We start from the raw sequence: 17095 nt of genomic DNA on the forward strand, positions 1-17095 counted from the left end.
GATTGTCCAGTTAAGGGACTGCTGTTGTTGAGTCCGACTTGGGGTAGGGACATGTTTTTGGTCTTCGATCTTTCCCCTCCGTTATCTTCATGTGTGAAAACTGGGGAGTCTGTTTCAGGCCTCAGCATTTTTCACGTATGGTTCCAGCGTCTCAGTTATCTCTCTCCTGTTACTCATGCCCTTGGTAAATCACACAATATCCTTTTTCCCATTGTATCCAATTACATGATCCTGATGAATAGCGCTTAATTTCTCACTCTGAAATCATTAATGAAACTGGTGAGCTTATTAAGCAACTTGGAGCATGCTTAGACACAGTAAAAAAAAAAAAAAGAAACATGTAGTCCCTCTTTTGGCAATCTGTCTTAGAAGATTAAAAATAAAAACCTTTTTTTAAATCCTAAGAGCATAATTACCGATTCATTTCTCTGTGGTAAGCCTGCTTAAATAGACAACCTACCTGTAAAGTCTCAGAAACAAATATTGGCTTTTCATTATGGCGATGCTCGTTAAACCCAGGAATGTCAATATTATATATAAATGCAACTGAAAGTCTATAATTGTAATACTTTAAAATAGTATAATCCTCCATCCCCCAATATACTGATACAGTTTAGCATCTGGAAGCGGCCCCTTCACTTTCTCCCTCCCCCAACCTAGATACAGGAGAAAAAGAACTGGAAAATAGGAAGCATTTGTTGCACCCACCTTCCCCCATCCGCGACCCTCCCCAGCTTAATCAGTGGTCCTTGTGAGTATGCATCCTTGCCAACTATGTAAGAAACATCAAATATTAAAAAAATAAAATAGTGGGCCCGATGCGGTAGCCGAGCAGCTGAAGTCCTTTTACCCTCAACCTCTTTTAGCCTCAGTTCCTCCGTCTAGATTTTCTAACATCCATGTACTTGGCAAACGGTAAATGCCAAATGACGTCACTATTTTTGTACACTACTGTGCTATCCGATGTCTTACCTATGAATTCGAGATAAGGAGCTTGGAAACAGACGCTCTTCCTCAAGCGCCTCTGCTGTCTGCTGCAGAAGCTTTGTGTGCATATCCAGTTTGCCTCCAGTGGTTCGTTTCCTTAATCCTTCTTGAAGACAGCTTGGCTGTTGTAAAAGCAGTGGTCTTGTAGCTTCCTTTGGCACTCTGTAAGATGCTCGCAATGTGAAGCTCCTGAAATGGTGCCAGTAGAAATTGTTTCGTTCCAGATCTACCGGTGGCATAACCAAGGGCTGCCTGTTGGCTGGTACTCGACAGAGAATGCCATCCTGATCAAGAACAGCCAGCAGTGGCCCCTGCTCATCGACCCGCACAAGCAGGCATACAACTGGATCCGCCAGATGGAAGGCTCCAAGCTGCAGGAGCTCTCCGTGGAGGACAGCGGTTACACCAAAAAGATGGAGCATGCTATGAAGATGGGAGACAGCGTCCTCCTGCAGGTACCGGAGCATGGAGCAGGGTGCTCTGTTTCCTGGCAGTTGGCCCCATGCACTGAAGGCACCGAGCATGCAAATCGAAAGTTTGAAGTGATGGGGAACTTTGTCAGGGGAAAAGCAGTAAGAAACACATTGACAGATGTCTGCATCCCTGTGGCGCGTCTCCGGTGCTCCATCGTCTTACAGCTGTGTCACCGCTGAGCAGACATTAGGATTACGGTGTTCAAGTATTGTGTCCTCTCAGTTGATTTAAGGTGGTCTCTCCTACTGATACCCATTGCCTGTTTGTTTTCAGAATCTCCCCGAAACATTAGCTCCAGACCTGAAGGTGATTCTGAAGAAGCGGATCTATCAGAAAAGGGGGCAGTCTTTCATGAAGATTGGCAGTTCAGAGGTCGAAATCAATGCCAACTTTAGGTAATGTTGCCCACAGGAATGGCTCTGTAAACATGTAATGCTAGAATCCTTGTGTTTCAGTCCTGCTAATCTTCCACCTGAGGAAAGAGTGAGTTTGCATTTAAATGTTGTTTTGCGTGTGCAGGCACGCGTGCATGCTGAGGCTCGCATCAGAACACAGAGTAGGAAACCAACTCATATCCATCAGATCACTCTCACCCGATATTTGTCAACACGTGCCTGATGCAATCTAGGACTCCAGGAGGAAGGACTCTTCCAAAGAGACACAAACGGGGCCACCAGAGGGAGGCCTGGCCCCACCTGCTCACACCCACGTGAACGACTAACGTGTTTACATGGGAAGATCTTATGCTGCTTTTAAGGGGGAAAAAAAAGTGTGTTTAATTCTAGAGCAAAAAGGGAATCTGCCTTCAGGGACATAGACGTTGTGTCTGTGTTGCCAGCAGTCAAGGCCCCAGGAATGGCTGTCACCTGCCAGCATTATGGGGCATGATTATGTAGTCAGATATTATGAGCTCCGAGACAGCGTTCCCAAGGAAAAGCGATACTTAGGTTCTTCTGCAGTTAACCAGAGGATTGCTGGGTGAGCAGGACACTTAGTAAGGGAATCTGGAAAGCATTCGTGATCTCAGGGCTACTACCTCTTAAAAAAAAAAAAAAAAGATGCGTTTGTTTACCTGTGCATTTGAAAGGAAGGGTGATAAAGAGAAGGGAAGATCTTCCTTTGGCTGGTTCACTCCTCCAGTGCCCTCAATGACTCGGTTTTACAGGAAATGTGGCGAGGAGTCATGTAAACTCAGTAAGTGGGGTTTCCATGCTCACTAAGTTACCATCCATGTTACATACGTCCCATGTTCAGTGGGAGCTCGGTGTTATAATGAAAAGGGGATGGGCTTTTAATGGCAAGAAATGAAAACCAGTCAAGGCTTGCAGTCAGCCGTTGAACTGTGTCTTCATCCAGCCTGCATCCTCAAGTCCAAGCAAAGAACATGTGCCGTTTTCAACTTGGTCAGTCAGATTTACCCTGTTCCCATGCAGGGCTGAGTGTTGTCACTGTGACAGGTGAAAACTCATACCATTTAAACCTTAACCCAAATATAATATGGATATGATTAATAATTGTATTTTTTAGAATTTAATAAAAAAACTAGAGCGTACGTGGTGTGCAAGGGTGAGTAACTTGAAAAATTGGCCTATTTCAGGGAAAAATATTCTCATGCTATTAAATAGGCTGGTTATTTTTTTTCTATGTATGTTCTGTGAGTAACTGGAACCTTTCTCTTGTTTAGGTTATACTTATCTACAGCAATAGATAATCCCCACATCCTTGCATGTATTTATAACTTTGTTACTGTGATCAACTTCGCGGTCACATTCCAAGGACTGGAAGATCAACTCCTGTCGACAGTGGTAACACATCAAGTCCCTCATTTAGAAAGTCAACGCCACCAGTTGTTACAAAGTATTTCCCTTGACACAGTAACCCTTGAGGAGCTGGATGAAAAAACATTGGACTTGCTAGAGAATGCACCAGGTAAGTCACGGGATGGAGAGCTAGCAGGAGACCTGTTTGGAAGGTCAGAATGGAAAGTTATGAGGCTTGAATTCTGAGTAGGGACCAGAACTATGAGCAGGTGGCTGTCTGAGTGACCCACTTGTCACGCGTCAGCTGTGATGTTCTTTGGTTTCAACTTTCGTTCTGCCACATTCTTTCATAGGACCTCGGCTACTGGGCAGTGACAAGATGTTTTACATGAGAAAGAGCCTGTGACTTCTGCGTATCCATAAAAGATGGGCTGTTTATTAAAATAGCTGCAGAAATTATATGCCTCTTCAAGAAATATTCAAGACACCATGGTCTAGATAGCAACTAAAAGACACATCTGTTCCTGGCACACACATCCCAGGCGAGGTAGCCCTAAGTCAGATGGGAAAAGTTACAGTTTACCTAACAATAGCAATCCGTGGTTTTTCTTTTTGCCTGTTTACTCCGTGGGCCCTGAGATTTTCCTCAGTCCTTTAGTCCTCTATTAGGACACGTATAGGAATCATCTGTCCGGTTTATTGTTTTGCTTTTCTGCTTACATACAGTTGCCCAGCGAGCACCCCCACAGGTTTTTCTAAAGGGGAACTTTCACATACTGGCCCCTGGCCTGCATTTGTTTTGAAGCTCTCATGTGAACATAAATCTCGTGTTCGCTGCTGACGGGATCATATCTGAGCAAATGCAAGCCCAGTGGTAGAGGATACTTCAGCTAAATGAATTCCTTTTCTTGAAAGGTAGAAATATCTCACTAGTAATGACATAAGGATTCACCTCGATCATTGCGAATGTGATGTCCGGATCCTGGAATGTGAATCGGTAGCAGTCTCTTTGCCCTTGCGATGGTCGCATTAACTGGAAGGCTGTGCCCACTTTCAAGAATACTCTCTTCAAACTAAATGTGTTCAGAGGCAAGCGTTGGAGGTGGTGAGGGGTCACAGAATAGTATCAGCAGAACAAACAAAACAAAACCCCACACTTAAGCAAAATGGAACTATTTAACCCAGAAAGTAGAAAAAAAAAATTAAAGCAAACAGGTCATTTTTTAAAAAGATACATTTATTTTATTACAAAGTCAGATATACAGAGGGGAGGAGAGACAGAGAGGAAGATCTACCGTCTGATGATTCACTCCCCAAGTGAACCGCAACGGAAGGTACTGTGCCAATCCAAAGCCAGGAACCTCTTCCAGGTCCCCCACGTGGGTGCAGGGTCCCAAAGCTCTGGGCCATCCTCGACTGCTTTCCCAGGCCACAAGCAGAGATCTGGATAGGAAGTGGAGCAGCCGGGATTAGAACCGGCATCCATATGGCATCCCAGCGCGTTCAAGGTGAAGACTTTAGCCACTAGGCCACGCCGCTGGGCCCCAAACAGGTGATTTTTTAAAGATTGATTTATTTTTGTCGGAAAGTCAGATATACAGAGAGGAGGAGAGACAGAGAGGAAGATCCTCTGTCTGTTGTTTCACTCCCCAAGTGGCCACAGTGGCCAGAGCTGAGCCGATCCAGGAGCCAGGAGCTTCTTCTGGGTCTCCCATATGCATGCAGGGTCCCAAGGCTTTGGGCTGTCCTCGACTGCTTTCCCAGGCCACAGCAGGGAACAAGATGGACAGCAGGGCTGCTGGGATTAGAACCAGCACTCATATGGGATCCTGCCATGTGTGCAAGATGAGGACTTTAGCCACTAGACTACTGAACTGGGCCCAAAATAGAAGAGTTGATCATGGAAATCTGAGCGCCATCTCAAACAGAAAAAGGTGAATTGCAACTTATCAATGGGTAAAGAATTCTGGTTCATTGGTTATGATCAACTTATTTGTTTAATAAAATAGAATGCATTGCAAAACATCAAAGGACATTGTGTTAGCAAATGTTATTTTCTGAGATTTTTTTTTACTGAATCTTCTCTATAGTGGGTCACAGTTAAAAGATTTTCCTGTTTGATGGAATGGTTATTTAGTCTATGCCTTAAAGAAAGTAGACTTCCCCAGACACTAAAGTGGCAGAAGGAAGAGATGAGAGAGGAGGAGGCCCTGTGCAGGTTTATAGAAATACACCTGCCTTCCCTTAAGGGTCCACTCCTATGCTGGACCAACTAAAGTCCAACATGAGCACTTTACTTAAAGCACATGGCATGAGGAATCATCCCATTAGACAAGAGTCTTTATTTGTTTGTTTTGCTTGTCTTTAGGATGTGTAATAGAGGATGAAAAGGTTGTCGTCTCCTTAAGAAAATGCAGAATGATGTTAGATGAAACATTGAAGCACATCAAATCAGCAGAAAAAGCCGAAGCGGAGGCCCAAGCCCTGCGTGATGACTACCTCCCCGTTGCCACCCGCGGCGCCCTGCTCTACTTCCTGGTGGCTGATCTGGCTCAAGTCAGCACCTTGTACCAGTTCCCCCTGGACTGGTTCCAGCAGGCTTTTGCTTCCGCCATCACTACCCAAAGCGAAGACCAAGAGCATGGCACAAGAAAGGAAAATATTTCTCTGAAAGAAGTTTGTGAGATTATAAACATTCCAAAAGAACCTAACATGGGAAGTGAGAAAAATCTCCTAAGCTCGTATATTAAAAATGCAGTAGATGCATTGACAAAAAGCATTTTTCAGGTGAGGTATTCTTTCCTGTGAGTTGTGTGTTCTTCTCCCACCGAGCTGCGAGTCTAACACGGTGTATTCCTTGCAGTTGGTTTCCTCAGCTCTGTTGGATCAACATAAGCTTTGCTTTTCCTTTCGGCTTTGCACTGCTATCATGCAACATAACGCTCATGCAAGCGTAACGCATGACAATGTCGGAGTTCTACCAGGAAAAGAATGGGACATCTTCTTAAATTCTGGCAAATTCACAAATATTCCAAGTGCCCAGCCTAAACTTAATAGTAAGTAAACATAATTCCTCTGGATTTATTGAAGTCCTGTTAGGACCATGCTTTCTTATACTCAAATATCTCTAATGCTTCTTCAGTTGGTTAAGGTAAAAAGCAGTTTTGAGGTTCAGCACATATCTAACACGTTGTTGTAGCCTCCATATTAAGCCCATAACTGGTACTGAATGGTCTTTGAATGAATTAGGAATGAAAGATCATTTCTGTGGTTATTGTTATCATAATCTACAGAGCAGAAACACACACACCTTGATTAAATACCATCAGGAATTAAACCTTATCCATCCTAACCTACTGTGCCACAACGCCAACACCACTTTGTTAGGAAAATCCCTGAGGTGCTGGCGTGGCACAGTAGGTTAAGCTGTCACATTGGAGTCCACGTTTGAATTCTAGCTGCTCCACTTCCAATCTAGCTCCCTACTAATATGCCTAAAATAAGAGCAGATAGTCTGGTTAGGATGGGTAGAGTTTTTAAATGTTTTTTTAATTACACATTTTCAAATACATTTATTGAGAGGGTGCTCTAATACACATAGCAGAATCAACCATTTTAATGATTTTACAGTTATATAGCATTAAATACATTTACATTGTTGTGTCAAACATTTGTAAGTCACAGAAATATAAAATTTAAAGGAGATTTGATGTCAAACAAATAAACTAGAACTTGGAAACCTGCCCTAAAGAAGTGTATATCTTTGAACCCTGACCAAAAACAAAACAAAAACTGTCACAAAGATGCTAAGTGAACTAAAATAGAAAAGAACAGCAACAAAATGGAGAATTAAACAAAACCAGGAAGGCAATGCATGGGCAAAATGAGAATATCAGCAAAGACTGAAACTCCAAGAAATGCGAGAGCTGAGAAATACAGTAATTAAAATAAATAACCATTAAAGAAGTTTAAAACAAAACTCAATTAGAAAAAAGAAAACAATGAACAAACTTGAAAATAGGTCATTTGGAATCATCGACTCCTAGATGTTAAAAGAAATAAAAAGAACATTGGAGAGAACGTTAGGCCCCTGCACCCATGTGGGAGACCCAGAAGAAGCTCCTGGCTCCTGGCTTTGGATTGGCTCAGCTCCAGCTATTATAATCACTTGAGGAGTGAGCCAGTAGACGGAAGATCTTTCTCTCTGTCTCTCATTCTCTATAAATCTGCCTTTCCAATAAAAATAAGTCTTTAAGAAAAAAAAAATTGCTAATGTCCCATTGTCACTGGGACAATGACAGAATGATCGAAAAACTGGAAGAAAAAAACTCTGAGCCCAGAACACTGTATCCAACAAAATTGTCCTTCAAAAATGAAAGAGAAATTAAGACTTCCACAGATAAACAAAACTTGAGGGTAGTCATTACAGTAAACATCATCTAGATATGCTGAAAGAACCCCTTTAGGTTGAGGCTTAGAGTAGAAGAAAATTTCCTCAACATAAGATCACTTAGGAAAACCTACAGCTGACATTGTATTCACACTTTCCCTGCACATCCCTGGGAGGTGATCTGATAGAGGAACTCCTCTGTCAGGATGCAGTCCCTGTGGGTGAGTGCAAGAACCAAGACTGGAAGCAATCCAGACCAGACCAGTTTACAGTATCCACCAGCATACGTGTGGGTCAGGTCTGGGGGCAGGCCAGGATAAGCCAACTCATAGTACCCGCCAGCAGATCCAAGAACCAGGATGGGGGTGCAAGACAAGCCAAGTTGGGCTGCAGCACCAGCCAGTTCACATAAGGGCCAGGACTGCTGGCTGGGTTGGGCTGGCCTAGGCTGTGGCACCCACCAGCATGAGCTGGAACTGGACCAGGCCAGGCCAGGTCAGACTGCAACACTCATTGGCCTACATGTGAGCTGAGTTAAGGAGAGAGCCAGGCTGGGCTAAGCAACAGTAGCCACTGGTGCATGCATGAACCAGAGTAAGTGCAGGCTTGTTGAGCTTTGCTACAGCATCAACTGGCAACAGCTGGGAACTGGGGCAAGTCTTGACAGAATAAACTGCAGAACCACCTGAAAGTACAAGATCCAGGACTAAAAGTGGGCCTAGCAGGGAAACTGTGGGCATCCCTCTGATGGACTGCAGCTCCCACTGCTGAGCATGAGACCTGGCTGGATAGACAGTAGTACCCACCAGCCTAAGTGTGGACTGGATAGTGGGGTCGGTTGGGCTGAGCTAGGCTGCAGCACTCACTGGTATGTACAAAGGTCAAATGCATCTTGGAGCAGACCAGACCAGTCTGACGCACATACCATCATGCGTAGGAACCAGGACTGGGGATGGGCCTGGTTATTGGGGATTGCTCCAGTGAGGCTGCAATTCCCACTGGTATATATGAGGGCTGAGTGTATGGTGAGCAGAGTTGGGCTGGGCCACAGTATCCACTGGTTTGTGTAAGAGATAGGGCTGGAGACAGAACTGGCCCAACAACTACAACCACCAGTGTGTGTGTGTAGGTTGATGTGGGTCATGGTCTGAGCCAGATCCTGCACTGGCTGGCACACGGGAGTCAGGTCTGGAGTGATCTCTGGTAAGGTTTCTTTGGGGACCACTACAACTGGACCCCTGGACTCACAACCACAGTTATGGGGAGAATCACAGGATCAGTGATCTTACCTTGGAATCCATGTACCAGAACTGGGTCCCCACAGAAGCTGCAGAAAGTGCAGTGGACAGCATGCCTTGGTATGGATAATGGGGGATATGGCAGTTCGTTGGGGCATGCATAGACCATCTGGTACAATAGCAGAGGATGGAGAGCAGAACAAACTGAACAGTTCTTTCAGCCAAGCTTTGACAGAAAGTATCTGGATGAATAGAGCCTCTGAGGTGGACTGTGTCAGCCAATGGACCTTGGAAGGACTTCTCATCCTTGGAGCAAGGAATCAGCAGCATTTCAGAACTGTTGAAACCACTTGAGCAGTACAGGAAAAAGAAAAAGAAAAACTGGAAACAATGGCTTATCCACCTTCTCCTATTGCTCGACCCTTCCTACATTAATCAGTGATCCACATGGGCATGCACCCTTCTCAATACAATCACCATCAAAAATAAAATTTTAAATAAAAAACTATGGGGGGAGGGGATAGGGAGGGGTTGGGGGAATCCCAGAACCTATGAAATTGTGTCATAAAATGAAATAATTAAAAAAAAAAATAAAAAAGAAACCAAGAACAAAACAATAAAAGAAATATCTGAAAAGATACCCTTTTGTTACTGAAAATAGAATCATTGTCAGTAAAATTAACAAAAAATAGATAATTTGTATTTCAATGTTATGTTCTGTTTAAGTGTAACCATATTAATAAGAAAAATAATAAAAACCATATAAAAAGGAATGAGAGGATGTGGGCACAGCAGTGATATTTGCAATAACCAAAAATTAGAAGCAGCCAAGACATCTACCAGTGAATAAGCAAAATATGACTATACATATAACAGTATGTGGTTTGGTCTCTAAAAGGAAGGAAATCCTATCACAGTGTGGATGAACTGACACTGAATGAAATAAGCAAACCCCAGAAAAGCAAATACTGTATCCGCTTATTGGGGTAGCTGAAGTCAGATGCACAGAAATGGCAGTTAGTATGGTGGTTACCAAGATCTGGGAGGAGGGGAACAGGAGAGCTGTGTGATGGATGGAGTTTCTGATTCGCAGAAAAAGTTTTGCCAATTTCACAACAATGCAAATCTACCTAACATGACTGAGCTGTACATTTAGGATGATCAAATTTTTACCAAAGCAAAAAGAAGTAACTGTCATGTCATTCATTTCTTATAAACTGGTCTTTTCTCAACTGCAAATGTTTGTTCATAATTCACTTTGGAAGGAATAGCTAACAGAGGACTTCGCTCTTGTGGTGCGATCTCATTGTCTTTCCGTTAGGTGCGCTTGCAATGCCTGATCCACCTGCTCGGTGGCTGTCGGCTTCACGGTGGCAGCAGTGCGTGCATGTCAGCAGTCAGCTGAAACCGTTTGCACTTCTCTGCGAATCCCTGTTAGCCAACGCACCACAGTGGGATGCCTTCAAGAGCAGTGCGGACGTGTATGGTCTGATCAGCACACGCTTCTCAGAAAATGCAGGAACGTCGGAAGAAACTACAGAATCCTCCGAGGACAGTAAGAGAGAATATTCAGTGTCTCAATCTCATATTGAATGTGTGTGTGTGTGTATGCAGATGTTCAGTGTATAAATGTGACTGTAATATCCTGTGAAAGAACCGAAGTGCTACTGTGCTGTAAGTACACATGTGTTACTCAAGGTCACCCTACTTATCTTGTGAGATGGATATTATGAATTTCATCATTGCCAGTGAGAAACTCCTAGGAAATTGGAATTTTGGAGAAATGAAACATACCACGCTAGTTTCATGGCAAGCACTTTGTTTTAGGGGCAGACATTGTAGCACAGTAAGAAAAGCTGCTGCTCGGGGTGCCCACAGCGCCTGTCAGAGTGCTGGTTTCACTCATGGCTGCTCCACTTCTGACCCAGCTTCCTGCTAATGAATTCTGGGAAGCAACAGATGGCAGTTCAAGTTCCTGGGCCCCTACCACCCACATGGGAACTCAGATGCACTTGTGCTCTGTCCTGGTCCTGCCCTGGCTCCATGGCTGTTGGGGCATTTGCCTACCTACACACCCTTCCTGTGTTCTTGATACTTCAGAAATCAGCATTGTTTAAAAGAAACACAAATTGAGGTCTGGCATGGTGGCCTAGCGGCTAAAGTCCTCACCTTGTGTACCTGGGATCCTGTATGGACACTGGTTCTAATCCCAGTAGCCCCGTGTCCCATCCCTGCTTCTGGCCTGGGAAAGCAGTCAAGGATGGCCCAAAGCCTTGGGATCCTGCACCCATGTGGGAGACCTGGAGGAGGCTCCTGGCTGCTGGCTTCAGATCGGCTCAGCTCCAGCCATTGTGGCCACTTGGGGAGTGAACCATCAGACAGAAGATCTTCCTCTCTGTCTCTCCTTCTCTCTATGTATATCTGACTTTGCAATAAAAATAAATTTTTAAAAAGCACAAATTCAATTTTTTCTGCTGCCTGCAGGAAGCCATTTTTAATTTTTATTAATATAAAGAGAATATATTTCTTGCGTGTTACAGGCAAGATTTTGAGAAGATAACCACTTTCCTCCTCCTTTTTTCTATCCTTCTTTGCCTCCCTCCCCCACTTCCTTCCATTCTTTTTTTCTTTAATTTTTGCAAATAAATGTAACTTCAGTCCACTTCATAATCACAAGCTTAACACACCACTAACCATAATATTCAAGAAGCAAAAGGTAGCAAGACCACAGATCCACAGGAGTATAGGCAAGACCTAAAACATCATATCACAAATGCCCATTTCATTCCTATACAATTTTTTGTATTCTATATTAAAACAGTTTTCACTGTAATATCATTTAGTGATACAAAACATGTGTTGACTCCAATCTCTCTGAATTTTATCTAGCTGAACTTCTGAAGGAAAATGAAGGCATGCATGATCCTACGCATTTTCCCTGGGAGAAACTCACTTCATTTCAAAGACTTATTTTGGTGAGCTATATGAGAAAGTCTGTGGGCCTGAAGCACTTTGTTAGTTGTTCAGCCCTTCAAATTTTAATATTGTATATCAAACGCATTGCTTGGAAAGCTAACACTTAGTTCACGTTATGTTGTAGAAGGAAGAACTAACCCTCTGCCCTTACCGTTCACACAGAGACTAATGAAGGTACTGGTCGGTCCTCCCCACAACGCAGGGCTTCCAGGGTGGTCAACTTGAGCATGACCTGGTCCTCCCTTCTCTGTTCCTGTCTGCATCTGTCTGCCTACAAAGAGCAGAACCCTGTGACTGGAGCCATCACCACTGGCTCCTGGAGTCTATCAGCAGGAAGTTGAAGTGGTATCCAGAGCTTCTGCTGAATCCAGGCACTTCTCTTGGGGATGTGGCATCTTCCTAGCTGGCATCTTAGGCACTAAGCTTAAGATATTCCCTTGGCAGCTTTTGACTTCTAGAAATAGTAGCTTCCCATGATGCAATGCTGCACACACACAGCACTTTAACACACATGGTCTCAGTTTGGCCTTAGGTGGTGGGGTTCCGGATCTGAACCTTCCCAGGACAGACTTCAAAGTCGTTCTGTGTAAAGACAGCACAGAAGTAATTTGTATAAAGCAGTCTTCATGGGAAAGCCCTTGTCTCAGACATCTGCAATGATTTCCACTAGCCCCTGAACCTCTGCTCTGCATACCTGTACTGTTTCCCAACTCTGGTAGTCCCTCTCAATTTTTTTTCCAGCTCTGCGTTCTGTTTTCTTAAGCCTGCAAGAACAGTGCTTTTTTTCACTTATGTAATAAAACCTAATGGCCATCCAGTTGCGACATCCCAGGTTCTTATCCTGCCGTCACTGTGATGCTTTCTTGCACGAAACATGTACTGTGAAATAGAAAAACTCCTCCAGGGGAGGGGGAAGGGCTGCTTTTGTAGTCTGGGAGCACAGCTGGGATCTTTGCGTCCACTGTCCGTCCCTCACATGTTAGAGGACGCAGTGGCAGTTTCCCCACCACGTGTGGCTTCCCTCCCGCTCGACTTTCCCAGCATGAGCAATGCCTGCAAACTGCCTGTAAAGCTATATGATAATAAACACATTATGTTTTTGTGCTTATTAGGCATTCAGAGTAGTCCCCTGGGTGGTTTTCAATTTTATCTACCATGGTTTCTTTTTTTTTTTTTTTTAAGATTAAAATCCTGAGACCGGAACAGTTAAGGAATTCGGTGAGAAAGTTTATAACTGAAAAAATGGGAAATGACTATCTTCCCAAAACTGGGATGAATTTGAAAGAATCGTATGAGAAATCAAGTGCCAGGACTCCATTAATAGTCATTCATTCTCAAGGTGAGCTGTGAGTGTTTAAGATGAGTGACACGCTGCCAGTCATGAGGTGTGCAGTGATGATTCTATGTCTGGCTTTGTATTTACAATAATTCCTGCTCTGGTTCAAACATTTTGGAAAAGTGACTGAGTAAAACTTTGTTAAAAATGAAGTGATCTAAAAAATTGAAGAACTTAGAGAACCCAAACGTCCCAGGTTTACAAATATGGGAAAATCTGTGTTAAGTTGCTCTGCAGAAAATTCCTTCTAAATACATAATTTTGCATTTACATTGGCTTGTGTAAAAACATACATTTTCTTATTTAAGCTATGAAAATCTCACCCTGGTATTGCTTAAAACTCCAAATCTCTCTCTCTCTATTCCTCTCTCTCTCTCTTCCCCTTCCCTCCCCCTCTCTCCCCCTCCCCTCTCCCTCCCCCTCCCTCCTTCCCCCTCCCCTCCCCCCTCCCTCCCTCCTTCCCCCTTCCTCCCTCCCTCCCTCCCTCTCCGTGTCTCTCTCTCTGTCTCTCTCTCTCTCTCTTTGGCGTAGAGTTCCTAAGCGCATTATTTTCTCCTAAAGAAAAAAAAAGCTGCTTCTATTAGCTTGTTCTTTATAGTCTCCAAAGCCAGGGCTTTAGAATTTGCCTTTTACAAATTTTGATTCCAATACCCCCAACCTTGTCGGCAGCTTTCTTAGCTGGAACATTTCCGGGTAAAGAGCCTGGCAATGTGCCTGACGCTCTGGGAGCTGGTGCTGACCATACCCTGAGGACCTTGGTCACACTAGTGGCAAGGCCTCTCTCACATCATGCCCCAAAGGGAAAGACAGAAAAAGGAAAGAAGGCATACCTTCTTCCTTCCAGGAGACCCCCAAAGTAGTACCCAGACCTTCTCCTGAGAACTTCTACTCACAAAACTTACATGCCTGGCTCCAAGAGGGACTTAAAAACTACCCTAGCAGAGCACATGCCATTGGCACGCAGCTGCCAAGGAGGAAGAGACAAAGCCGATGCAGGAGCAGAGCAGGAGCAGATGTAGCAGCAGGTGCTGCTGCTCCCCAGATGTCATTCTTTGGGTTAGAAAAACTAGGTCTCCCAGCTCTAATTTCAAAGCATGTTGTCTTTCCACTGTGGCTGCACCGCCGCCTCCCACCCCAGCGCGCTCAGTGCAGGCTTGTGCTTTGAATTCAATGATGTACAGGGTCGTGTTCCTCTCCACATTGTCATACAGGCATGGACCTCACCGACAGCCTCCTCAGATTTGCACAGGAGTTAAAAGGAACCACAAGCCACGTGACTGTGATTTCCTTGGGCCGCGGCCAAGCATCTAAAACCGAAGACCTCATCATGGAGGCCCTCACGAAAAGGGAGCAGTGGGTCATCCTCCAAAACTGTCACTTAGCGGCCAAGTTCATGCCCAGGCTTCGTGCCATTGTAGAGTCGTAAGAGTTTTTATGTTTATTTGGGAGAGATCGAGTGAATTATATAAACTGTGAAATAAGACTAGACTGGGGAATGTGTGGATCCTGGGTTGGGCCAGTCAGGAGGAAACATGAGCTGTCTGGCATGTGCTTCTCTTTTGCTCCAAGCACTTGCTGGCCAACACTTTGCTTTTTACTAGCAACTCAAAGTTCTCTTAGGTATTTGCTCCCCGTCTCATCAATCACTTCTCTCCTTCCGGAGCTCTGGGTCGATGTCCATGTGTACACGATGTGTGCTTTGTAACATTCCGCGAGATCCCGCACAGCAGAGTACCTCCCATCTCTGTGTCGGTGACGATGGCCTTCGAGGCCTGTATTTCATGTCTGTTCTGCTTCCTCTGCTCAGCCTGCATTCTGTTTCTCCCAAACCAGTTGTTCGTGTGTGGTGGGGGCAGGGGGAACTGCCACAGGTTCCGCCTCCTTGTTTGCAGTGGAAATTAAGCCTTTCTTCCTTGAAAGTTGATTTCCTGTTGCTCTGAGTGAAGAATTAGCTATGAGGTGCGTCCTTAATACTTTGAGCCACCATTTTTCTCTCTGATTACTGTGTGTGGATCAAAGTCTCTTTATGCTGTTTTTTTTGTTTGTTTTTACTTTGAGTACACATAGGAAATTATGAAACCAAAATCTAACTACCTGACCTCAATTCCTAAAATCTGTTCTGATGTCATCAGTGCTAATCTCAGTGTTCTTTTAAAAATTAAGGAAGAATGGGCCTGGCGGCATGGCCTAGCAGCTAAAGTCCTCACCTTGAACTTGCCAGGATCCCATTTGGGCGCCGGTTCTAATCCCGGCTGCTCCACTTCCCATCCAGCTCCCTGCTTGTGGCCTGGGAAAGCAGTCGAGAACGGCCCAAAGCTTTGGGACCCTGCACCTGTGTGGGATACCTGGAAGAAGTTCCTGGATCCTGGCTTCGGATCAGCATAGCATCGGCCGTTGCGCTCACTTGGGGAGTGAATCATCGGACGGAAGATCTTCTTCTCTGTCTCTCCTCCTCTCTGTATATCTGACTTTCCAATAAATAAATAAATCTTTTAAAAAAAAATTAAGGAAGATTTACAGAGAAGCAGAGAGAAAGAAAGGGTAGATTCCATCTGCTAGTTTACTCCCCAAGTGCCTACAATAGCCAGGGTTACGCAGATCTCCCATGTAGGTAGTAGGGCACCAAGTCCTTGGACCTTCCCCCATGCATTAACAATTAACTATATGGGAAGTAACACAGCCAGGACTCAGACTTGCACTCTGATATAGAATGCAGGTGTCCCGATCAGCAGCTTAACTTGCTATGCCACAACACCCACCCCTAGACTGTTATTCTTGTAGCAGTGTAGTCTTAACTTCATGTTTTCTCTGATTCACATTTCTGTTACCACTTCCGAGAGTCAGAGATGAAGGCCAGTTGTCTGATTTCAGTAGATGTCAACTTGGGAAATTGACGTTATAGTTTCTACCACATCTTGCTTTCATTGTTCATTCGAAGGTGGTGCTAAAGCATTTGCTATTTCCCAACTATCGCTAGATACACAAAGCGTGGACCAGACAAACACCAAAGCAGCTTTCATAGATTATAGTAAGGTAGAAGGACATGGGGCCAGCACAGTCGCTCAACAGGCTAATACTCTACCTACAAGTGCTGGCATCCCATTTAGGCAATGGTTTGTGTCCTAGCTGCTCTACTTCCCTTCCCATAAGCTTTGTGCTCATGGCCTGAAAAGCAGTAGAAGATGGGCCTGAACTTGCCTGGGCGACCCAGGAGAAGCTCATGGCTTCAGATACACTTAGTTCTGGCCATTCTGGCCATTTGGGGAGTGGACCAGTGGCTAGAAGGTATTTCCCAATTTTTAACCTTTATCATTTCACATATACATATGCACATAAAATATTTTGTGAATTATTTGCATGCAAATTATACACATGATGCCACTGAACCCTTAATACCTGAAAGTAGTCATCTTTGGTCTTATTTAGTGTATTGTCCCAGTATCAAGAGGCCCATGGTATGTATCAGTTGTCTCATTACTGGGCACAGCAATTTTGATCAACTTTACCCTTATGGAGCTTGTGCGGATCTCAAACTTTCACTCCAGGATTACTTCTAACTTTATAATGATCTGCTAGAAGGAGGCATTTCCTTCTCTCCCATTTGTTTACTTGTTGATTGTTTACTCAGGATGGATTTCTTGATCTCAGTTTTATTCAGATGATTATGTTATTGTCATTTATTTTGATATTTAGTTACTCCATATTTGACCAACAGAACTTGTAAGTTTTATTTTTCCTTAAAACAGACTAATTTTTATTGGAAAGGCAGATTTACAGAGAGAAGGAGAAACAGAAAAAGATCTTCCATCCACTGGTTCACTCTCCAAATGACCACAATGGCTGGAGCTGAGCCAATCCAAAGCCAGGAGCCAGGAGCTTCCTCCCGGTCCCCACACAGGTGCAGGGTCCCAAGGCTTTGGGCCATCTCCCACTC

At 44.2% G+C, this 17095-nt stretch overlaps 1 protein-coding gene across 1 annotated transcript in view; it reads left to right on the forward strand.

Annotated features, from left to right (window-relative positions):
* LOC121167455 (dynein heavy chain 14, axonemal-like) overlaps positions 1–17095 on the forward strand; it is a 404109-nt gene that overhangs the window by 366494 nt on the left and 20520 nt on the right. Inside the window, exons 68-77 of the mRNA XM_040996873.1 lie at positions 1212–1442; positions 1735–1856; positions 3146–3390; positions 5590–6008; positions 6085–6281; positions 9374–9400; positions 10199–10404; positions 11739–11824; positions 13008–13164; positions 14373–14583. Coding sequence (XP_040852807.1) covers positions 1212–1442; positions 1735–1856; positions 3146–3390; positions 5590–6008; positions 6085–6281; positions 9374–9400; positions 10199–10404; positions 11739–11824; positions 13008–13164; positions 14373–14583 — 1901 coding nt within the window. The remainder of the gene's footprint in view (positions 1–1211; positions 1443–1734; positions 1857–3145; positions 3391–5589; positions 6009–6084; positions 6282–9373; positions 9401–10198; positions 10405–11738; positions 11825–13007; positions 13165–14372; positions 14584–17095) is intronic.

The sequence above is a fragment of the Ochotona curzoniae genome, unplaced genomic scaffold (assembly GCF_017591425.1).
Source record: "Ochotona curzoniae isolate NIBS_2020 unplaced genomic scaffold, NIBS_Ocur_1.0 patch371, whole genome shotgun sequence".
Lineage (NCBI taxonomy): Eukaryota > Metazoa > Chordata > Mammalia > Lagomorpha > Ochotonidae > Ochotona > Ochotona curzoniae.